Below are 21,297 nucleotides of genomic sequence, written 5' to 3'. Positions count from 1 at the left end.
AGTCTCAAACAAGCCCAAACACAAGATAAGACAATGCGTAGATCACAGAGTGACATGACATGCTGCTGACACGCTGGAGGTATGTTCCAATCGGACACTGTTTTACAGCTGGAGTGCGCTTGGATTGGTTTGATTGCTCAGTTTGACAGGTCTTGATATCTCGATCATCACTCTTCAACCAGGATAATATTAGCCTATTTGTTGTTTATTCTATGTACTTTTACTGTGGTGTTTACAGAAATAGTTTGTATGTTCAGTAAAATAACTTGTTTGGAGGGTTTTTTGGACCCTTGGTTAATTATGTTTTTAAATAAACGCAAGCCTACCTAAACCATTGTATGGTAGTAAGACATTAATATATTTAGGATACATACCTACGGTGCGCTCGCTTCATATTTCCTTGTGTGTCTGCTGCACGTGTTTTACGCACTAATGGTGACCTCAATTATTATCTACAATTAATCAACCTTTTATTAATCGTTAGCATCCCTAGTTGCGAACATAATGGGTGGGCATCACTGCTCATTTAGGCTACTGTCTCCTCTAAGGTGACTTTTCGCCTGTATTTCATTATTGAATGCCAAAACACAATTTTAAGATGTAGTTTGTCTAATGTTCTGTCTTAAAAATACTTAAAAGTATGTACTTTCCCATCTTGCAAATCAGCAAATTTGGATGCAGCCATGAGCTGACAAGGATGACTTGATTCAGTCTTGCCCATTCGAGGACACAAACATATGCTCTCTGCAAACATCTGGTTCAGTCAGTGTTGGCAGTGACAAAGAGCATCTTGTCTCCTTGAAATCCTCCTGTGCACACTTGATAAATTATTAGTTAAACATATTCAGAGTTGTAAGTCCTGAAAAATATTTAACTTACATGGTCTCATCATTGAGGAACTCCAGTTTGCCAGCCACCTCTTCATAGTCTTCTCCAGCTTTGGCGGTACCCTCTGTAGTGTGGAACGGTACTGCCACCTTCCCCCTCGCTCCAGATGTTCTGTGCACCTTCACCTGCATGATGCCCACGCTTTCGCTCACTCGTGTGGCATTGTTCTCGAACGTAAAGATACCCGCGTGGTCATCGTCGTAAATGGTCACCGTGGCAGTGTGCGCGTTACCCAAGGCAGCTTTGGGAGGAACGTGGCTGGACCCTGTAATGCTGTTGCCTGGAGACACCGCATTAGGGTCAAGGATGGAGACCTCGGCACGGTGGACAACTCGAGGGTTGCTGAGATGTACGTAGAAATGCTCATCTTCTTCGAATATGTCATCGTCAATCACGCCGACTGTCAGCTCCTTCACCGTCTCACCCGGTTTAAAGACCAGAGTGCCCTCAGCGAATTCATAGTCTGATCCTGCGTTAGCAGTGCCATCCTCTGTGCGATAGTCAACCTAGATAGAGGAACAGTTGTCATACAGCTATATTTTTTTATATTTAGAAGAGTGACAAAATACAGTGAGTAACAATAATTCTCATACATACAGTCTGTTAAAATGTAACTTTTAAGAGAGGATGTGTGATCATTAAATTCCACAAACAACAACAAAAAGGTTTTAAGCCAGTTATTTATATCTTTAGCTGTAGTGCATCAGTAGGAAATATCAGGTAACATTCCTTTTTTTTGCCATTAATTGTAATAATCCAGTGAGTCTTATTATTAATCATATCACATAATAATAACAACATGATACACATTTTTATCATTATGTTGTGTGTTATTATATTTAATAATAATAATAAATGTTGTTATTATTAGTCAAATAAAATAACATAATCATAATTATTTTTTTATTTATAATTATTATATGTTGTTGATATTAATATTATAGTATATTTTGAACTCTTATCAAAATCACGCAAAATAATTGAATATAACTTGAACTTCACAGTTTATATAATAAAAGGGGCTAATCTGAAGTCTGTTAAAATAGTGTCATTAAATTGCTTGTCTCCTAAGTGCTGTAATTATTTAAAATAGCTCTGAGCGTACATCCTCGCTGCTGGGACTCGTGTAGGTTTCTGGCCTCAAAATTATATCACATCCATATAATTAAAGTACAATAACAGCAATATAATCACAGTACTGTTGTGTATAGACAGTGGAATCGTTACCTTAACAGTGCAGCCACTGTCTCCACCATGTCGGGTCACGGAGAGCTTTAAGGAGCCGCAGTTCTCAAAGCATTGATAATGGGAGGGCTCAAACTCCAGGTAGATGGTGTGAGGGTCCTCTTCCTGGGGATTAGCCTCATGGCAGCTCACCACCTTCCTGGCCTGGTCTGCAGCATGCTTCTTCAGAATGTTCCCCGCTCCGATCATCATGCGAGTGGCCTGGATGCGATAGAAAGCTCGACTCTTCTGCTGTTGCACCAGCACTTGATAGTTTGCCATCTCGATCAGCTGCTCCATGTCCTTCTCCGGGTGTCTCTGCTTGAGATCCTTCAGCGTACGAGCCATCTCCCTCCTGGCCTCCTCTTCCTCCCCTCCACCTCCTCCTTCCTCCACACCAGCCAGCATGCCATCAAGTGACTCTTTGTGGTGGGAATTGGCACCTTGACCGTCCATCTCCATATCCATCTTGCTGAACATGCCGTCACCCTCCGTCTCAATGATGATGCCACGGTTCTTGTCAGCACGGTAGCGCTTGTGGACGTATTTGTAAAAGAGCAAGCGGCGGTCTGCGATCCAGGCCTGAAGCACACAGATCGGAAAGAAGAGAAACGTAAGGACGGCCTCCCAGACTTCCACCACACCAGGAGAGAAGACAGACAGGATCAAGTACAGCCAAATGTAGGCGAAAATGCTCCAGGCTGCCGTCACAAAGAAGACCCTCAAGTGCTTGATTTTTCGCACCTCACCGTCTGGGACCACGTAAACACAGATGGCGATGATGATGAACATGTTGAATGCAGCGCTGCCCACAATTGTGCTCGGGCCCAGGTTACCAGCCTCAAACTTGTGTCCGCAGACCTCAATCACGGATAACAGGATCTCAGGTGCAGACGATCCCAAAGCCATGAGGGTCAAGTTGGACACGGTCTCGTTCCAGATGCGCACGGTTGCTGTGGTGGTCTCGCCGTTGGGTTTCTTGATTGTTATCTCTTTCTCTTGAGACGTAATCACCTCGATGGATGACATGAACCGGTCTGCGATGATGGACATGCCTAAGAACATGTAGATGAGGGCCACAAAGTAGACAATGGCACGTGCCACCTTGTCGCCCACTGAGGGGTTCTGGGGGTTCCACACCGGCAGGACGACGCCCTCAGAGCAGCTGTCCTCCCCTGAACAGTTTCCTGTGCTGCTGTGGGATGTGTCGCCACCGGCCTGAGAGAGATGAGTGAGGCCCGAGAGGAAGATCAGGAGGAGGAGAGAGGAAAGGCAAGGAGTTGACGGAAGGCGCAAATGAAGCATGGTGGAAGTGTAGTGGTAACTGTGTCCACCAGTCGCAGAGTTGACGATCAATAAACCTCTGAAACACACAAAAGAAACAGAATATTCACTTTCCATGAGAATGATCATTTTAAAAAGGACCTGTTAAGTGTCTCTAAATGTGACATATTAATAAAAGTTGATTCAAGCATCACCTGAAACACAGATATAGTTCAGGATCATGCAGGGAGAATGAGGTTTGCTGTTTGTTTCAAACAGAGTTTCTGACAGCACAAGACAGCTTGCGTCATGGTGAACTCTTAGAGAGTGTACGTCTCAGAGAGCACAAGCTAGCCAACTCTATAAACAATATGATAAGTCCTGACAAACTGTACACATCTGTTTTGGATGTGTTTTGCAACACATTTTCTTGATTATTACAAGAAAGGAAAACACAACAATTCATTTAATGTAGAAATCAGACCTCATCCATTTTGCTCACTCAGTCTTTGAGTTTAGTAGATGAGAGTCACATGTGAATAATGTGTGAATAATCAGTTTCCAAGGTAAATATAAAATAAATGTTGTTGGCCTGTTATATCAAATAATTCACGATATTTTTAATGAACGTTTTTATTTTTTGCTGGTCTGCTTTTACTCTCTTTCTCTCATGCAATGATCAAGGCCACCACTTAAATTATCATATATAGACCTTCCACACATTAAGACATATACAAGCAAAAAACTGTTTGACTGCTTTATTGACAAAAAGGCATTTGACGGTTTGCACGACAAAAATGGCGTCAGCGTGATGTAGGCGGCCATGCGCGTTGAGTGAGCGAGACCCCATTTCGTGTGGCGGTGTGCACGGATTTTTGTAACTTTGCGTGCGGCTCTTCTTCCAAAGATGCACAACCTCATATTGAGAGATTGTAGTTTTTTACACATGTTCTTATATCCATATATTGTCAGGGTTCTGTCACTTCTGTCTAGTTTATTCTTGGTTTTGTGACAGAGCCCTGACACTACTGTCTTGTCTTGTCTTCTGTCCATGAGAATTGTCTTGTGTGCGGGGCATGGAGCTCGTATCCCGGCACTTCTGTCTAGTTTGGTTTCGGTTCTGTGTCGGGATTCGGACATTCATGCTCCATGTGTTTTGTCTTTTGTTGTGAGCGCACGAGAACGAGCATGAATGTCTGAATCCTGACACAGAACCGAAACCAAACTAGATAGAAGTGCCGGGATACGAACACCATGCCCCGTCTTGTTGTGTGAGTGTGCGATTTCGAGTTCGTTTGGGCCGTACGCTCTTCTGTCCATGTGTGTTTTGTGTAGCACGCGGTTTATGTTTACATTCATTTTATTTAAGGGCGCCTTTCAAGACACTCAATGACACCTTACAAACAATAAGATACATGAACAATGAATATAAACATGAACAAAAAAGAAAATAAAAATACACAAAGGCTCTGTCAATCAGAATAAGCTAATCTAAAAAAAATTTTTTAAGACATGCTTTAAAAATGTAAAGACGAGAACAAAGACTCGGAGCAGTAAAACTAAAGGCTCTACATCCCATGGTGGTCAAACATACAGATGGTATAACTAGAGTCGTAGTAGAAGAAGACCTAAGAGATTGAGTAGTGAATACACATGAAGTAGTTCACACAAATATGAAGGTGCTATATTATGGAAAGCCTTATAAGTGAAAAGTAAAATTTGCATTAAATGAATGCAGTATGTTTTGTTTGATCTCGCAGGTAATGAGTTCTCATTAGCTGCGCGTTCATGTCTCGTTTTGTGTGAGCACGTGGCTTGTGATTGTTTTCACTGGCCATGTGCTTGTGTTTTAGTCATGTTTGGTGTATGGCTTGTCATTTATGTTTCCTTGTGCCATGTGCTCTCGTCTATTGTCTAACCCAGCCCATCTTGTTACCTGATTATTGATTAATTTGCCCCACCTGTCCTCCCTCGTTACCTGCCTTGTTTGCTCCCTATTTATTCTCCTTGTGTTTGCAGTCCTGTGCCAATTGTGCTCGTATGTACACCATCTATAGTCCAGTCCAGTCCAGTCCAGTCCAGTCCAGTCCAGTCCAGTCCAGTCCAGTCCAGTCCAGTCCAGTCCAGTCCAGTCCAGTCCAGTCCAGTCCAGTCCAGTCCAGTCCAGTCCAGTCCAGTCCTCCCCCTCGGGGTAGTTTATGTTTGTGATTTATTTCATTATTTCATTATTATTATTATCATTAAAAAGCCCATCACTTCTACATGTTGAGTCCTCGCGTCATCCCTTCACCCTACCCTAACATATATTTTGTTCTAATGTCACAAAGAATAATCTCAAGATTAACACATTTCTTGTTTGGTTCTTTTGGTAGCGTGGGTTTGGAGAAGTATAATAAAAACAAACAATGTCACGTGTGTACATTAATTCTTACAGCTGCTTCCTGATGGTTTAGAGGACAATAACTCCGAGTTGGCCCCTGTCATTTAAAAAAATAGTACAACTGTGAGCGCGTCAAGTATAAACGCCTCGCCCGTTTGGGGAGGAGACCGCGCAGTCAGCAGAGGTTTGTGGTGTGGAGCTGGCAAAAGTATCAACAAGGCTTAAGTCACACATTCACACACATTCGTATCTCTGGCTGCTTTGAGATACAGGGTTGCCAACTCTCACGCATCTGGCGTGACACTCACGCTTTCAGCATCAATCTCACGCTCTCACGCACACGCAAGAAATGTCACGCCAAAATCCACGTTTCTCCCCTCTCAATCCGTTCATTTTCTGTTGATGACTAGACCACAGCGTATTAATGACAGGAGAGGAGTTAAAGGCACACAGCTGTAACATCTGCTACAACGTTCTCACTGCAGTATTCTCTGATCGTTGATTCGCTGAAACCTGATACGTCAGAACTTTGCGTGTGAAAAGTTCAGAGAGAGTTCGGAGCATAGGTTCGGAGTCGGAGCCACTGATGCGCGTTTGAAAGTTTGGATGACAATCAAGGTAAGCAGATAATAAAATGGTGTGCCTTTCACTACAGACATAGACTTCATAGACTTCACTACAGACTTCAACTATAGTTGCGAACGTTGTCTGACGTGCGTTATGTGGGCTAGCTATTTGCTCAATAAAAATAGGCTCATGGTACAAACTTCGTTTTGTCAAACCGACAAAACGTTTTGGGCCGACCTAAAGGCGACGTAACGGAGCTGGGAAATAGAGCACTGACTGACAGAGATCTGCCTACGCCTGGCCGACTTTTTTCGAGTAATTTCGTTCATTTAAGGGGCTTTAAATTTTATACTTTTAACAGCCAAATTCCCCGAACACATCCACCTACGCAGTCTTTATCATATTCTGAATTAAGAAATCAATATAATGCAGTCAAAAATAATTTACAGGAAACATAAATACATACTTTACCTTCCGAGTCTTTCGTTCATTTGTCACGTGACAGACGCAATGAACGTTCATGAACGGATCGAACCCTGCTTCAGATACGAGCCTCCTGCAGAGGTAGTGAAGCAGGCCAACTCTGCCACTGTGGCTACAACAGGCCTAATGTGTGAAACTTGTGTTGTGGTTTTCTGGGGAGGTGGAGTAACTATTATGTGTCCCTTTTGTTTTGAGATTTCTTATTGTTTTGATGTTGTTGTTTTACATGTTTGTTATTTAATCACCTCTATCTTAATTTTTTTTATATCAATCGATCAATCAATAAATTAATTGTACATTTTGAAAACACGTTTCCATTCTATACGTTTTTTTCCCCCCGTTTTTTCCCATAAATCAGGGTTTATACTAAGTAAACAAGGACTGACATTTTTCAAATTAGGGTTAGGGTTGCCAAAAAATTTCTCCGCGCGCACGTTTTACAGAGTTGGCAACCCTGGAGATATATGAGATCATCTTCCGCTAAGAGGATGTGTGATGATGCCTGGGTTGTCACGCAAAGTCTAGGTCACATCCAGGTCATTAATGTGACAGGATAATGTGACATAGGATAATCTTTGTTAGCTTGCATGTGTGGAAGGTCAGACCCCACATTGCCCCTTTGAAAATGCAGATATGCACATGATGCAGACGTGCATGGCTCAAACTAGGGCTGTCTATTTAACATAAGTTAATTTAGTGAAAGATTAAAACATTTACGGAATGAAACATGCCCCCTGACAAATATGAATCATGCCCCCTGACAAATAAAAATTACAAATATATTGAAATAGAAAACAATTATTTTAAATTGTAATATTTCACAATATTACTGTTTTTACTGTTTTTTTTTTTTTTATCAAAATAAATGCAGTGTAGATGTATCCTTTCTGACTTCTTTCAAAAACATTATAAAATCTTAACAACCTCAAACTTTTGAACGCCAGTGTAAAATTTTATGCCACAAATATGTTCAAAATTAAAATATATTATACACAAAAGGTGTTTACATTTCTAAAGCTATGCATATGTAAATACACTTCATTTGCTGCCAGTACATCCATATTTTATATTCAGAGCATATCCAAACATACAAAAATATAAACATTTAATTCAAATACCTATGAATACAAATGAGAACAAGCTGTAAAAACAGATTAAAACAAATTAAAACACAACAACCAAAGATGTCCATTTAGAGCAAGTTTACTTACCAAAAATAAAAGAAAATAAGCACAGACAGAATCTGCACTGTGTGACTAGCCCCTAAGTCTAAGGCTTATGGAAATAAGACAAATAATATAATATTTAAGATAAATACATAATAAGAGAGTTCTAAAGCCACTATGCAATTTCTGTTTAATGCATTCCTCTACCACAATATTGTAACATCATTTATTTATCTTTATTTAAGGCCTTTCTCAACAAATATTGCTATATGTGATTAACTACGATTTATTCATTGCCATATGACACATTCAACTGACATTTTTAATCATTTGACAGCCCCGACACTGACACTCAAAAATAATATGACACGTCTCAGCCCTGCCTTAACGCTTTGATGACATTAGCGTGTTCACCTACCCTACCCCTTATGCACTTTCCTGGGCACAAATCATGCACATGGCATCAAGCACGCTCCCCCACTATTGCCACACACGATGCCAGGCCTATAAATAGCACTGAGGCTGTTTCCTGAGTCCTTAGCATGAGCTCTCAGCCAACGGTGCCTATCAAGAGTCAGGGCTTATCTCGCACACCATTTGGACTGTATCTTATTAATTTCCCATGAGAGAGCATACAAGCAAGCAAATGTGAGAGGAAGAACAGAACAGAGCACTGCATGGCAGTGTATACCATCCTGCAGGCAGAGTGTTAGAGGGATCTACAATTGATGGACACATCAATCAAGAGGCTGATTGCATTAATTGGAATATGCACAGCATCCACACCACAGCAGCATGGCTAGCGCGGGCCGCAAGGCTAAAGGAGCAGTGAGCAGCACTACAAAGCCCTCAGTTATATGAGCAAGCCTGAGGATAAGGAACACATAACCCAGTATGAGCTACTGTTGACAGCCTAGAGGATTCATGCACACTCAGAGGAAAAGAGCACACATGGATTACGATAGCATGATAATGTATGGCTTCTGATGCCTCAAAAGATTGCCTCATTTAATCAGGTTTCCAGTTTCAAAGTATGTTTTGTTTTGTCCCCAAACTGACTTTCCTGGTCAGCCGGATTTATAAGAAAAAGCATACTGATCATGGTTTTGTTTGTGAACAGCATGGCTATTCCAACCTGGTCTCGTGAAAACTTGTAATAATTGGTACGTTTATTTTGAATAAAATAAGTTGAAGTCATACAAGCTGGGCTGTAGAACGTACAACCTAAACCCGACCACGATTGTCATAGGATATTTTTTTTTTTGTTTCACATTTCCCCCCAATTCAAGTCGTACAATACACTGTCGTTTCTTGAGTTATTACAAGTTGTCATAAGAGTGTTGATTCTTTTGCAGACTTACAAAAACAGACACATATTAGATGATCATTAAAAAATACATCAAGCCATCTAATAGTTCTTGGAAACAAAAAAACGCCTCATGTACATGCAACAGTCTGAATCATTTCAAAGACATCTGTCAGTGTGTGTGTGTAGCCCAGTATGATTTAAAAATGCAGTGTTTAGCTCTCTGGCTTTTATGAACTGCTGTGCGCAGTCTACTGGGGATTCATTCCACCTGTGAATCTAGCTGTGGCCGATTCCCATAATAACAAGACAGCTCTCCATATTTTTGCCCTGACACTCTATCTACACACGCACTATGAACACACTAAGTCACACTTGTGGACAGTTATAAATGATTAAACAAGCTCATCAGGGTCTTTCAGCTTATGGTTTATCAATATGGCATGTGCAAGACTACTGTCCTGAATGTCAACACTGCTGGGATTCAGCTAAAGGTAATCACTGATATTTTGTCCACTTGTACGATAGCAAGTGTGATATGTTTTTTTATACAACAATTCAATAAAGAAGAAGTTAATATTGCGTAACTGACAATTCATACACAATATTGTGTTGTGTCATTAATGATGGAAAATCCCATCAATGGCGGGGGAAAGAGTCAATGTTAACCTAATTAATACTATTAAAGAATCGTTGATCATATTTAGTTCATAAGACCCAATGCATTAACCAATGCTAACTTTATTGTGCCAATAAAGCGTACTGTATAACCGTCCTCATTATGATAAAGTGTTACCCAAAGAATCAGCGAGAATGAAAACTATTTTGTTAAGAGCTCACGGCACTTCATTTGTATCTTTATATTTCTAGACACCAAAAATATGGTCTCCCCTCAGTCTTTTCAAAACTCATTTTCTTAGCACAGAGTTTTATGTTGTACGCATCCTGTAAAATAAGGCATATCAAAGTCAACTATAAGTAGTTTCATAAAACAACACAAATCCTCCAGCTAAGTCTGACTGTAATAGTTTCTCTACTAAGACAAAACAGCACACATTTAAAAAAGATTTGTTTTAAATATGCTGAGTGATTTTAGCAGACTATTAAATCCTTAATCTCGCTTAAGGCTTTTAGCGGTGGTAAAATATGAATGCTTTAGACCCTTTGCCCAGAGAGTAAAAACGGTCTTTCACTTTGAGGGAGAGGAGACATGTTCAGTCTCCCGAGGTGAAGGGTGTAGAGAGAAAAAAAGCGATAAAGAAAAAGAGAAAGACTGTTTAGTTGAAATAGGAGAAGATGGTAGACAGACTGACAGGTAACAAAGCTGGAGTGTCAGAATGGAAAGGAGGAAGAATACAGACGAAAAGGACAAAGGAAGAACAGAGGCAAAAAGTTTGAATACAGTATTGGTTAAGGTAGAACAGGAGGTAAAAAACCCTTTCTATCAAGTCTCAAATCAAGCAATGTTAAAACTTCAGTACTGATGGATTCACTATCCACTCACCCCAGATATCTGCATATCTAAGCCCACATGATTCTCAAAGCTTTCTCATTAATGCTTCCATATTTCACCTGCCTCTAGCCCACCATTTGATTACTATTCCACACACTGTAACACATTTAAAAAGACAACACTTATACAGTTTTTTTGTGATGGCTCATCTGATGAAAGAATGTTTAGAAGTTGTGACGAGTATAACAATTTCACTCAGAATCAGGTCCTAAAATAGTCTTCTGTTTCTTTAAGAAAAAAATTATGTCCTGTGTTTTCCTTGTGATTTTATGATCAGGACATGTTGTTGGCAGGTTTAAGGTGAGATTCACCAATAAAGATTTCTCAGTTTGAGACGATTATTAACAAATTTGTCAATATTTGTCCCTCCATCCTCCTCCTTTTCCTTCCACAGCAGTCAATATTTACCAGACATCCCTCAATCTTAATTTAGCTTCCTTACAGGAATCTCCCCCAAAAACCTTCCCATTTGAGTGCACAAATGGACAGTTTAACAGTAGTGGATGTGAGGCAGGGCTAAGCTTATATTAAACACAGTGTCACTGAGGACAGCTGCTCGAAGAATCATTATGGCTCCTCATTCAGACTTGTAAATCAATGTGCAGAGCAGTTTGGGGCTTTATCCAGCTGGAATGAAATCTTTTCTGATGTGATATAAAGCTGCAGAGCCACATACGTAAGAAAGAATGTGTTTTCTTTAAAACGGCAAATTCGCAAATAGCAGTATGTGCAGCCATAACAAAGACATAACAATGATGATCAATTAGGACCAGTGGTGGCAGGCGGTCATGTTGCACTTCAGAGATGTGTAAGAGAGCATGACACACACACACACACACACGGCCCAGCATGGGGAATCTGTGTCTCACTAGCGCACCAGACCCAATTAGGAAACAAACTGAGAAAAGCAGCAGGTCAGCTCGATGTTTAACAACACAACCATCGTTTGTTCATCATTATTACCTCCCGTGACTCCGCGATCAGGCCTGAGAAAATCTTTCGTTTCCATGCTCTCCTCTTTCATCTGTTCCTTTTCTCCTCTGTTGCAGGCCCTTTCACGCTTCTTCGACAGGGCATGTCATAATTGGCGGGAAATTAAGCCAGTCTTTATAAGGATGTTTTAATGTCACTGGTGTCACATTTCATTGTTAAGCGAGTGCTCGTTCGACTGGCTGCGGGCGGAACGCGGACGTCCTGTATTCCCACATCATCTTTCTTATCTCTTCAGAATGAAATGAGAAGGACTCCTACAATAACGGCATAAGCTAACAGCATGATTTCATAAAGAAAAAAACTGTGGAGACAACCTGTAGTGTAGAAACGAATAATGTGCAATTATGTAACATCAACAAAAAATAAAATAAAAAGATTGATTAAATTCCTGTTAGATTCCTGTCTAAATTCCTGTTAATTAAAGTTATAAAGGTTGCAAATGGGATGACAAATTGTAGTTGAAAAGAAGTTGAAATTCAAAGAAATTCATGAATCCTAATTGTAATTTTATAAATAGGCCAACTGAACACCCGATGATAGATAGATAGATAGATAGATAGATAGATAGATAGATAGATAGATAGATAGATAGATAGATAGATAGATAGATCGACCGATCGATTTACAGACAGATAAAAAAAATTCAATTTCTGTTTTAATTTTTCTATTATGGCTTCTGTTAAGATTAATGCTTCACACCCGTCACTAGTGATGGGGACGAGACCACCTATGTCGAGTCCGAGTCAAGACCGAGTCTTTGAAGGGTCGAGACTGAGTCGAGACCGAGTTCGTTGGTTTTCAAATACAGTCGAGTCCGAGTCAAGACCGAGTCTTTGAGAAAGCAAGTCCGAGTCGAGACCGAGTCTTTAGGAGTTGAGACCAAGACCATAAAAACATGTCAGTTTTCATATTCATGATTTAATATCACCCCAGTTAATAATCAACAGTTAGGCCTACAGACTAAGCTAGATTGGGAATTGTTTAGAGGAGCAGTCTTGACATCTTAATATGGACTATGCTTTTACTATCATTAAAAAAATCCCTACCACATGCATCATCTTCTGCCTATTTTTCTAAACTGCTTCAGCAGTGCTGCTCTGTCATCAACATGTTAAGCCCACCCTGACTTTTTAAATCATAGTTAGGACATGCAGAGCAAATAAAAAATTTCTAGTGGTATGTACTCTAGTGGACTAGTGATGGGGACGAGACCGCCTATGCCGAGTCCGAGTCAAGACCGAGTCTTTGAAGGGTCGAGACCGAGTCAAGACCGAGTCTTTGAAGGAACAAGTCCGAGACGAGTCCGAGACCGGTCTCGAGACCGATTTCTGCTTTCTCTGACTCGTCTCGGACTTGTTCCTTCAAAGACTCGGTCTTGACTCGTTGGCCTAACTGTTGATTATTAACTGGGGTGATATTAAATCATGAATATGAAAACTGGCATGTTTTTATGGTCTTGGTCTCGACTCCTAAAGACTCGGTCTCGACTCGGACTTGCTTTCTCAAAGACTCGGTCTTGACTCGGACTCGACTGTATTTGAAAATCTATCTATCTATCATCGGGTGTTCAGTTGGCCTATTTATAAAATTACAATTAGGATTCATGAATTTCTTTGAATTTCATTCATTCATTTCTTGAAATTTTCTAGTGGTATGTATTCTAGTGGACTAGTGATGGGGACGAGACCGCCTATGCCGAGTCCGAGTCAAGACCGAGTCTTTGAAGGGTCGAGACCGAGTCAAGACCGAGTCTTTGAAGGAACAAGTCCGAGACGAGTCCGAGAAAGTAGAAATCGGTCTCGAGACCGGTCTCGGACTCGAGTACTACATCACTACCCGTCACAAATATATCTTAAAGAGTCTGAAAGACTCATAAAAGCCACATAAAAGCCAGTTCAGTTTCTCAAATGAAACACTGAATGAACAAGATTAGCAAAAATAAATCCAGTGGAGTCATTTGGTTAAGAATGATGCTACTTCATAAGCATCACTGCACACAGAGATTCATTGACTGTCTGTGGACTGATTCAAACACCACCTTCTTTCATTCTACGAACATCTCTATAATCAAAGGACATGTTGCTTTTTATATGAGGTGTGTAGTGAGATGAGAAGAATGGAAAATAGGACATAAAGAAGAGGAAGCAGAAAGGATAGAGAGAGAAAATGAGGAAGTGACACAATGTGAGATGGATGGAAAGAGATCTTAGTGAAATCTCAAGCTTTGAAGCTCCTCATACTGGAGGGCAGAGATGGGGGAGGGTGGGCAGTGCAGTCAAAGAATTTACGGCTGTAATGAAAGAAATAACTTCAGTATCCAAACACTTAAAAAGAACGCACAGAGGGCTGTAATTATGAAATAACACAATTATACAAGACAAAAAGTGCACATATTCTCACAAAAACACACAACATTTACATAATCATGCAAACCCCACAGCTCTACCATTCCTTGCATATTATGAAGTCTAATTTTATAGTCTATGCAATCATTCTCCATATGTTTGCTGGAAACAGATCTCATCAGTGCCTCAGAGTGCCCACGTTTCCTTTTCCTTGACATAGTCTAGTAGTTTTCCTGCTATCTCACCCTATTGTGAGGCACCACACGCGTCGAATCTGCCATTTAAATGGGTCAGCCTCCTCTCCTGTGGACTGCAAAAAAACATGAAGATTCTCCCACCCTCGGATCCCTGCATATTAACAACTGTCATGTAGCGCTCTCTCTATACGCCGCCCACGTGTCCACGTACGCATCAATATTCATGAAACGTGCAACATTGCTCACACGCCCTCTGTAATCTTAACGATGGACAGTCAAATAAACACGGCATATATGTGAGCGGACCTTTTTGCGCTGCGGGTTTATCCAGATCGCAGTAGTTCAAGTAGCCTCTCGCTCTCCATAAAGCATTCATCACTCTCCTGGTGGCTTTGACAGGAGGGAAGTCGACGGGCCTAAACCAGCAGGGAGTCATACAGTGCTTTAAATACATAATAAGCAGGGCTGTAGCAGAGTAAGCAGGAGCTCTGTAGGGTTTGTGAGAATGATTGACGGTGCACCTCGGTGTGGAACAGTATAGATCTTTGGTTAATGGTATGGTGTGGTGTGGTTAAAAGCAAATATGCTTTATAGCATAACTGTTTGCTATTGGTGAGGCAAATGAGGCCTAAATTACCTAGCACATGACCAGACATTGTTAAGCCAATCACCTGAGCTGTAAATGTCATGTGACTGATCGCATTGGAGCCGCAGGAGAATGACATCACAACAATGCTGATACGGTGTTGATGGCACCACAAGATCCCAAACAGTGCAATTCTCGTTATCAAAAACTGCAATGAAAACTAAATGAACTGAAACTTTAAATCTCAGGAACCTAACAATGATAAAGTGAAAACTAAAGGAAACTAAGAAAATTAATAATCTAAATATAATAACATAAAATTCCAAACAAAATAAACTGTGATGTGAAAAGCGATCGGGGAAAAAATGGAATGTAACACTTTTAACAGCCCTTGAAATAAAAGGAAGGCATATCTGTGATTTATATGCTTATTTTGCTACTTTCAAATGTCAGTCAATGGAAAATGATGCATTTTGGGTCCAGATGGTGTTTATGGCATCTGACAGCAGAAGCTAACTGGTCCAATGCTAACCAGCCAAGCTTCAACCCCTTCAGGCAAGACGCGTTAAACTTTAAGGTGGGCCAGATGAAGTTTCAAATGATTTTTAATGACATGTGTGCCAGATCCGTCAACAAAGCAATAAATGGTCAATGTTGTCATGTATTATTTCTATTGACGAGCCATTGGCAAATCAATGTCTTCCTCAAGTTGGTCTTGCATGACCGATCTATCGCCTCAGAGTCGGTTCCTGTGGATGGCATTTTCTGCTGGGTGAATAGTTTCATTCTCGTTAAAACCAATTTCCTGCACCTGTCATCTTTCTCATTTCAACCATGGGCACTCTGGAAAGGTCGCCTACTGTGGACCCTCAAAAGGCAACATATGGCATTTGCCAGCCAAAAATAATGCCTGTGTCTCTTTATTCCTCCAGTCTTAGCTCCTTTCCACTTAGTGACATTTGCCCCAGGCACCCTCTCTGCTTGTCTCATGGTGTGACAGTGTAGATGAGGCCGTATACCCACAAGCCCCCACAAGGCGACCCTCTCTCCATTCACAATCAATCATTCATACATAGACCAACATGCCACGGTTTGCTGCCAAATCTCCCAATGATAACATTCACACAGTCTGGATCTGGTTCACTTTTTTTTTCTTTTAGTGTCTTAAGTTTAATTGTGTAATTACACATCACTAGAGCCAGTGTGAGCTCATTTACACATGGCCAAGCATTTCGACTGGCTCTATTTTCGGATACTTTGTAGGATTGCGTCAGGAAGAATTTGTGTTAAGAACGTGTTAAGACAGACTGGCATTTTCTCATCTGCAGTGATGTATTTTATATACAACACTTCTCAAATTTGATTGATCAGGTGGTGTGATATTTAGTCCAACAGCACTGGGACTTTTCACTGTTTTTATCACACCGTTTGTCTGTGTTTGTTCCAGACAGACTGTCAGTCTGTGCATTAGTGGTGGAGATTTTCTTTTTGCAGGTTACATTGTTACACCAGTAGGTGACTGATTTTATATGCGTGTATGAATCATTTACTCAACTGATTTGTTCAGACACACTTATACATTAAGGAATGAGGTAACAAAACAGTATGTGAAAAGAGTAATATGTCTAAATTCATAGTATTCATAAAATAGTAGGCACAAAGTACCTGGATGAGAGATACTGAAGTGCACATCCAATGGACACTTTTTGAAGTGAAGTGAAGCAAATGACGCTGGTAGGTCACATACCACAGATTACATTCATTCTATACACATTCATACTACATAGAGCATATACTTTTTTTTCACAGCCGCAAAGAACTTATTCCAAAGAAGTACCTAATCAGGGACCAAGCAATTTCAAACGCAGCCAAAGACTTTATTAGTAAATAATTGAATCAATCAACCAAATCGATTCATTCAAAAACTCATTCATTTTGGAGACAGGTAAGAGCTAATTCTTCGTTTAGAAGTATTTTCATTAGTGGAGTAAAAACAGACAAATGACTGTAAGTGTCAATATTGTGTCTAAAATGTACGTCCCTTAATTAAAAACAAAAAGAAGCAATAATCACACCTGTATTAGTGCTGTAATCTCTGCACATGTAAATACAGCATTCTTGTTCGTATAATACTGTTTTATCGTAGTATTTTTATAATGAAAACAAGTATATTTGATAATGAATCCTGATTAACTTCTTGTAGAATCTGATTTCACACCAGTGGTGCTTACTCATTTTTGAAACATGCACATCTACACTGGACAGAGTTTGTCCAAAATAAATCGTTTCTCAATAAAAGACAGTATGTGTCCATTGCTGTCATGTGAATTCTTCTGTCTGGTTATCAGGAATTGTGAGAAAACCCACTGAAGGTGTCAAGTCAAGTGTGAAAATGTTCCCATAATTCCAGCACCACTGTCCATGAAAGAAGAAAAGAAAAAGGGTCCAAAAACCTGTTCCACCTCCTAATTTACATTCATGCTGTGGAATAGACAGGGGAGCACAAAAGCCCCATATTCCATCTGAAAAACCTTTAGCATGCCATCATGGGGATAGAGAGGAGGATAGAATGAAAATGAAGTGATAGAAAACAACATCACAGTGCTTATTCTTTGAAGAATTCAGATTTAATTTGCACTTATTAATCTGGAGGTAGGAATCATTGGGCTCCTCAATTCCCTTGTTCCTACGACCCAGTGTAAAATCGTGTCTCATATGAGGTATTTATCATTCAAACTGTTCCCCATCAGCCTGTTGCAACAGTTACACAAAGCCTAAAAAAGCTTTGAGACCAAATCACCTTACACAACCAATAATACAGAAGAGCAAACCCAAAATGTTGGCAAATCTGGATCCTTTGAGAAACTTGGTTACACTTTATTTTTAGGTGTCGTTGTTACAGTGTAATTATATATTTAAGTACTGAGTAATATTAAGCAACTACATGTACTTACTATAGGGTTAGGGTAGGATTAGGATTTGGTTGAGGGTTAGATGCATGTAATTATGCATGATTTACTGTTATTCCTATGGTAAGTACATGTAACATTATGTAACAAGGACACTGTAAAATAAAGTGTTACCAGAGACTTGTTTTTACTCTGGAGCAACATAAACTAATTCTAATGAGAATTGTTTCAGAATCATTTCCCCATATTAAAGGGTTTAGTTCACCCAAAAATTCTGTCATTAATTTCTCACCCTCGTGTTGTTCCAAACCCGTAAGACATTCGTTCATCTTCGGAACACAAAATTAAGATCTTTTTAATGAAATATGAGAGCTTTCTGTCCTACTTTTCTGTGTTTTTTTTTTAGCAATCAAAGCACATGCGTTGCTTCATAAAACTGAAGTTAAACCACTGGAGTCACATGGATTACTTTTATGATGTCTTTACTACCTTTCTGGGGCTTGAAAGTGGTAGTTGCACAGCTGTCATTGGAGGGACAGAAAGTTCTCAGATTTCATTAAAAAGATCTTCATTTGTGTTCCGAAGATGAACAAAAGACTTACGGGTTTGGATCAACATAAGGGTGAGTAATTAATGAGAGAATTTTCATTTTTGGTTGAACAAACCCTTTAATGTAGATTTAGCACCCCGGACAGCGACTACAGCACCAGATCTTCTTTCAATTTGCCATACAAAGCATATTGTATATAATACTTTGTAATATGCATGTAACTGTAAACAAAACTATTCTAACCATACAGGAACATTTCTTTTTACCATTTCTCCTGATAGTGTAATGAAATTATGGGTGTAAAACTGGCCAGCATAAATATAACAGGTTAGAAAGGTATTTAAAGACTCTAAAAGCTAAATAATAAAAGAGCAAATGCAGTAGATATAAATAGTGTTAACACTAGAGGAGCAAAAGTGTAGTTTTTTTTTTTTTTTTGTAAAATCCAATTGCCTAGCTAGTCTTTGATGAATGGGACACAATAACTAGTCCACAATTATAGAAGCGCTCTCTGGAATGTTTGTTTTGGGTTACTCCCAAAGTCCCAATGAGTCAAACTGTATTTGATTAATGTTATTATTTAATTACCCAGTTTTAGCATTCATTACAGGATGTACAAACACAAACGTCACAGTCAAGCAACCGAAAGTAGGTTTGCTGCTTAAAATATGCATGATTATAAACAGAACGAAGGAAGGAAGGAAGGAAGGAGGGAAGGACAAAGGGAAAGCAGGAGAGAAAGGATAGGGAGAGGATAAGCCTCATGAAGCAACTTCAAAATGCAAATAATTAGCAGAAAAGAAGTTATCATCAGCATCTTTGCAGAGACACCCTACAAACCCCATTCCCTGCGTCACAAATGCTACAAGCAAAACAGCGTGCTGATATTAAATCTAAATTGAAGTTCCTGGATGAGGGCTGGCACCTTGAAAACAAAGAGGTGGATCAAAGGCATTTTCCTCACATCCAGAATTATCTGGCTACATTAGCCGAGACACTTACAAACAGCAATTATTAATAGTGATGGAGGTCTTGATATATATTGTATGAGGCTGATCATATCAGTGAACCAATCTGATGTTTCCTGGGCAGAGAATATATAAACACCATACAACCAACTACAGAGGTGATATGAGCATTTAAATTAATATAAATAAAAATTCTTGAATTATATTACATTATTTGTATAATATGATATAAAATATATAATAAACATAAAACATCTGGTGAGACAAAGCATATAAATGAATGTAAATATACAATATAAAATTATGTTGCATTATATTTTATTTATATAATGTAGATTTATGTAAAGTATTAACATGTATATAAAGTAGATACATGTATAATATACCTGTATTAAAATAAAATATGTAAAAAAAAAAAATTTTTTAGTAATTAGTAGTAGACCTACATTAATTTATTCTAAAATGTGAGTTCAACAATGTAGTGAAGTGTGCAATTTATGCACCAAACAGAGTTGCAATCTGTTTGCTTGAAAGCCCTGCCCCTGATTGGTCCATGAGTTCAGATGCAAAAGCCTCTAAGTGCCATCTGAAATTTTCTTCTAGAATGATTTTATCAGGCTCGTATATTTAAGTTCAGTAATTTCACTTTTATGGCAATGAAAATTACCTATGAATTGTCAATTAAGTGAAATTACTGAACTTAAATATACAAGCTTGATAAAAATTATCATTCTAGAAGAAAATTTAGAGGCACTTAGAGGCTTTTGCATCTGAACACTTCATATATATATATATATATATATATATATATATATATATATATATATATATATATATATATATATATATATATATGTCCAATTAGCAGAGTAGAAATTATACACTTCAGCTTTATTTTAAACCTTATATACACCTAATCCACTTTCTGTGGTTCAAGTTTCTCGGCATGAACAGACTCTACATGAACAGTTTTAAATAAATTTCCTAATTACATGCTGCCAGAATCTTAAAAGCTAGAAGTCCCATTTGGTACAGCCAATGTTATGTGACTGGAATGAGGTGCTTTTGTTGGAAGTATTTTGCTTTTGCCAAACATTTTAGCAAATTCGAGACAGGCAAGAGTGTTCTTTAGAAGAGCTGTGGATTCCTCCTTGTTTTTTGTCCCAAGTGACCTCTCTGTGTCTTGTGCAGCTCCTTCTTTCTTTAGCAAAGGTGAAAGATGTATACAATCTGAGCAGAAACATGAGTGTACTCATTCATTCTTGTTTTTTGCAACCTCTTTGAGGATTGTTGCTGTAGTAATTTTACTTTGTGAATGGTGTTGTGTAATCTTCAGGTACACATTTTCTACCTGGCCACAGGTCCTTAGCAATGTTTTTACTTTTTGTAGCTTCTTTAGCATCAACTGCTTCTCTAGGGTCTTCAGACATTTCTTTTGATCATGCCATGAGTCTTGCTATGAAGAGGCACTCCTGAATAGTGAAAGGAACATATTTTGCATACATTGTGTAGGTATGCACAACGGTCTGTATTCAACCTGCCATATGGCCAAATAACCCGGTGAGGTAATATGGCAACAGAGGAAGTATTTTACACAAAGACACGTGACGTGAATGTTGTTCCAAAAGATAAGCATCTTAATTATGCAACTTTGTATTAAGAGAGCTTAACGGTATACTTTAAAGTACATATTATTGAATCATTATGCTTTAATAATCTTGTCATGCTTTAAAGAAGTGCGCTTATTTTTATGTGTTGACTAACATACTAAAGCACATGTAAAGTACTTGATTATAATTGAACTGTAGTGTGTTATTCGCTATTACATTTAAAGTTAATATATTTTAAATGTACTATATTGCAACTTCAACATTACAAATGTGTAATTACAAACATATTTAAATAACATACAAGTTTCAATAGAAATTACATTTAAGTTTACTTTAGTTTACCATATGC

The 21,297-nt window shown here is 39.0% G+C and overlaps 1 protein-coding gene across 2 annotated transcripts in view; it reads right to left on the bottom strand.

Annotated features, from left to right (window-relative positions):
* slc8a4a (solute carrier family 8 member 4a) overlaps nt 1–21,297 on the bottom strand; it is a 67,801-nt gene that overhangs the window by 39,542 nt on the left and 6,962 nt on the right. For both annotated transcript variants that reach the window (XM_084386277.1, XM_084386278.1), the window contains 2 exons: nt 2,116–3,475; nt 880–1,394 (listed from right to left, as the gene is read on the bottom strand). In XM_084386277.1, the coding sequence (XP_084242403.1) occupies nt 880–1,394; nt 2,116–3,417 (1,817 nt within the window). In that variant the 5' untranslated portion in view covers nt 3,418–3,475. The remainder of the gene's footprint in view (nt 1–879; nt 1,395–2,115; nt 3,476–21,297) is intronic.

The sequence above is a fragment of the Rutilus rutilus genome (assembly GCF_951802725.1).
Source record: "Rutilus rutilus genome assembly, chromosome: 18".
Classification (NCBI taxonomy): domain Eukaryota; kingdom Metazoa; phylum Chordata; class Actinopteri; order Cypriniformes; family Leuciscidae; genus Rutilus; species Rutilus rutilus.
This window is presented reverse-complemented; position numbering and strand designations above follow the sequence as displayed.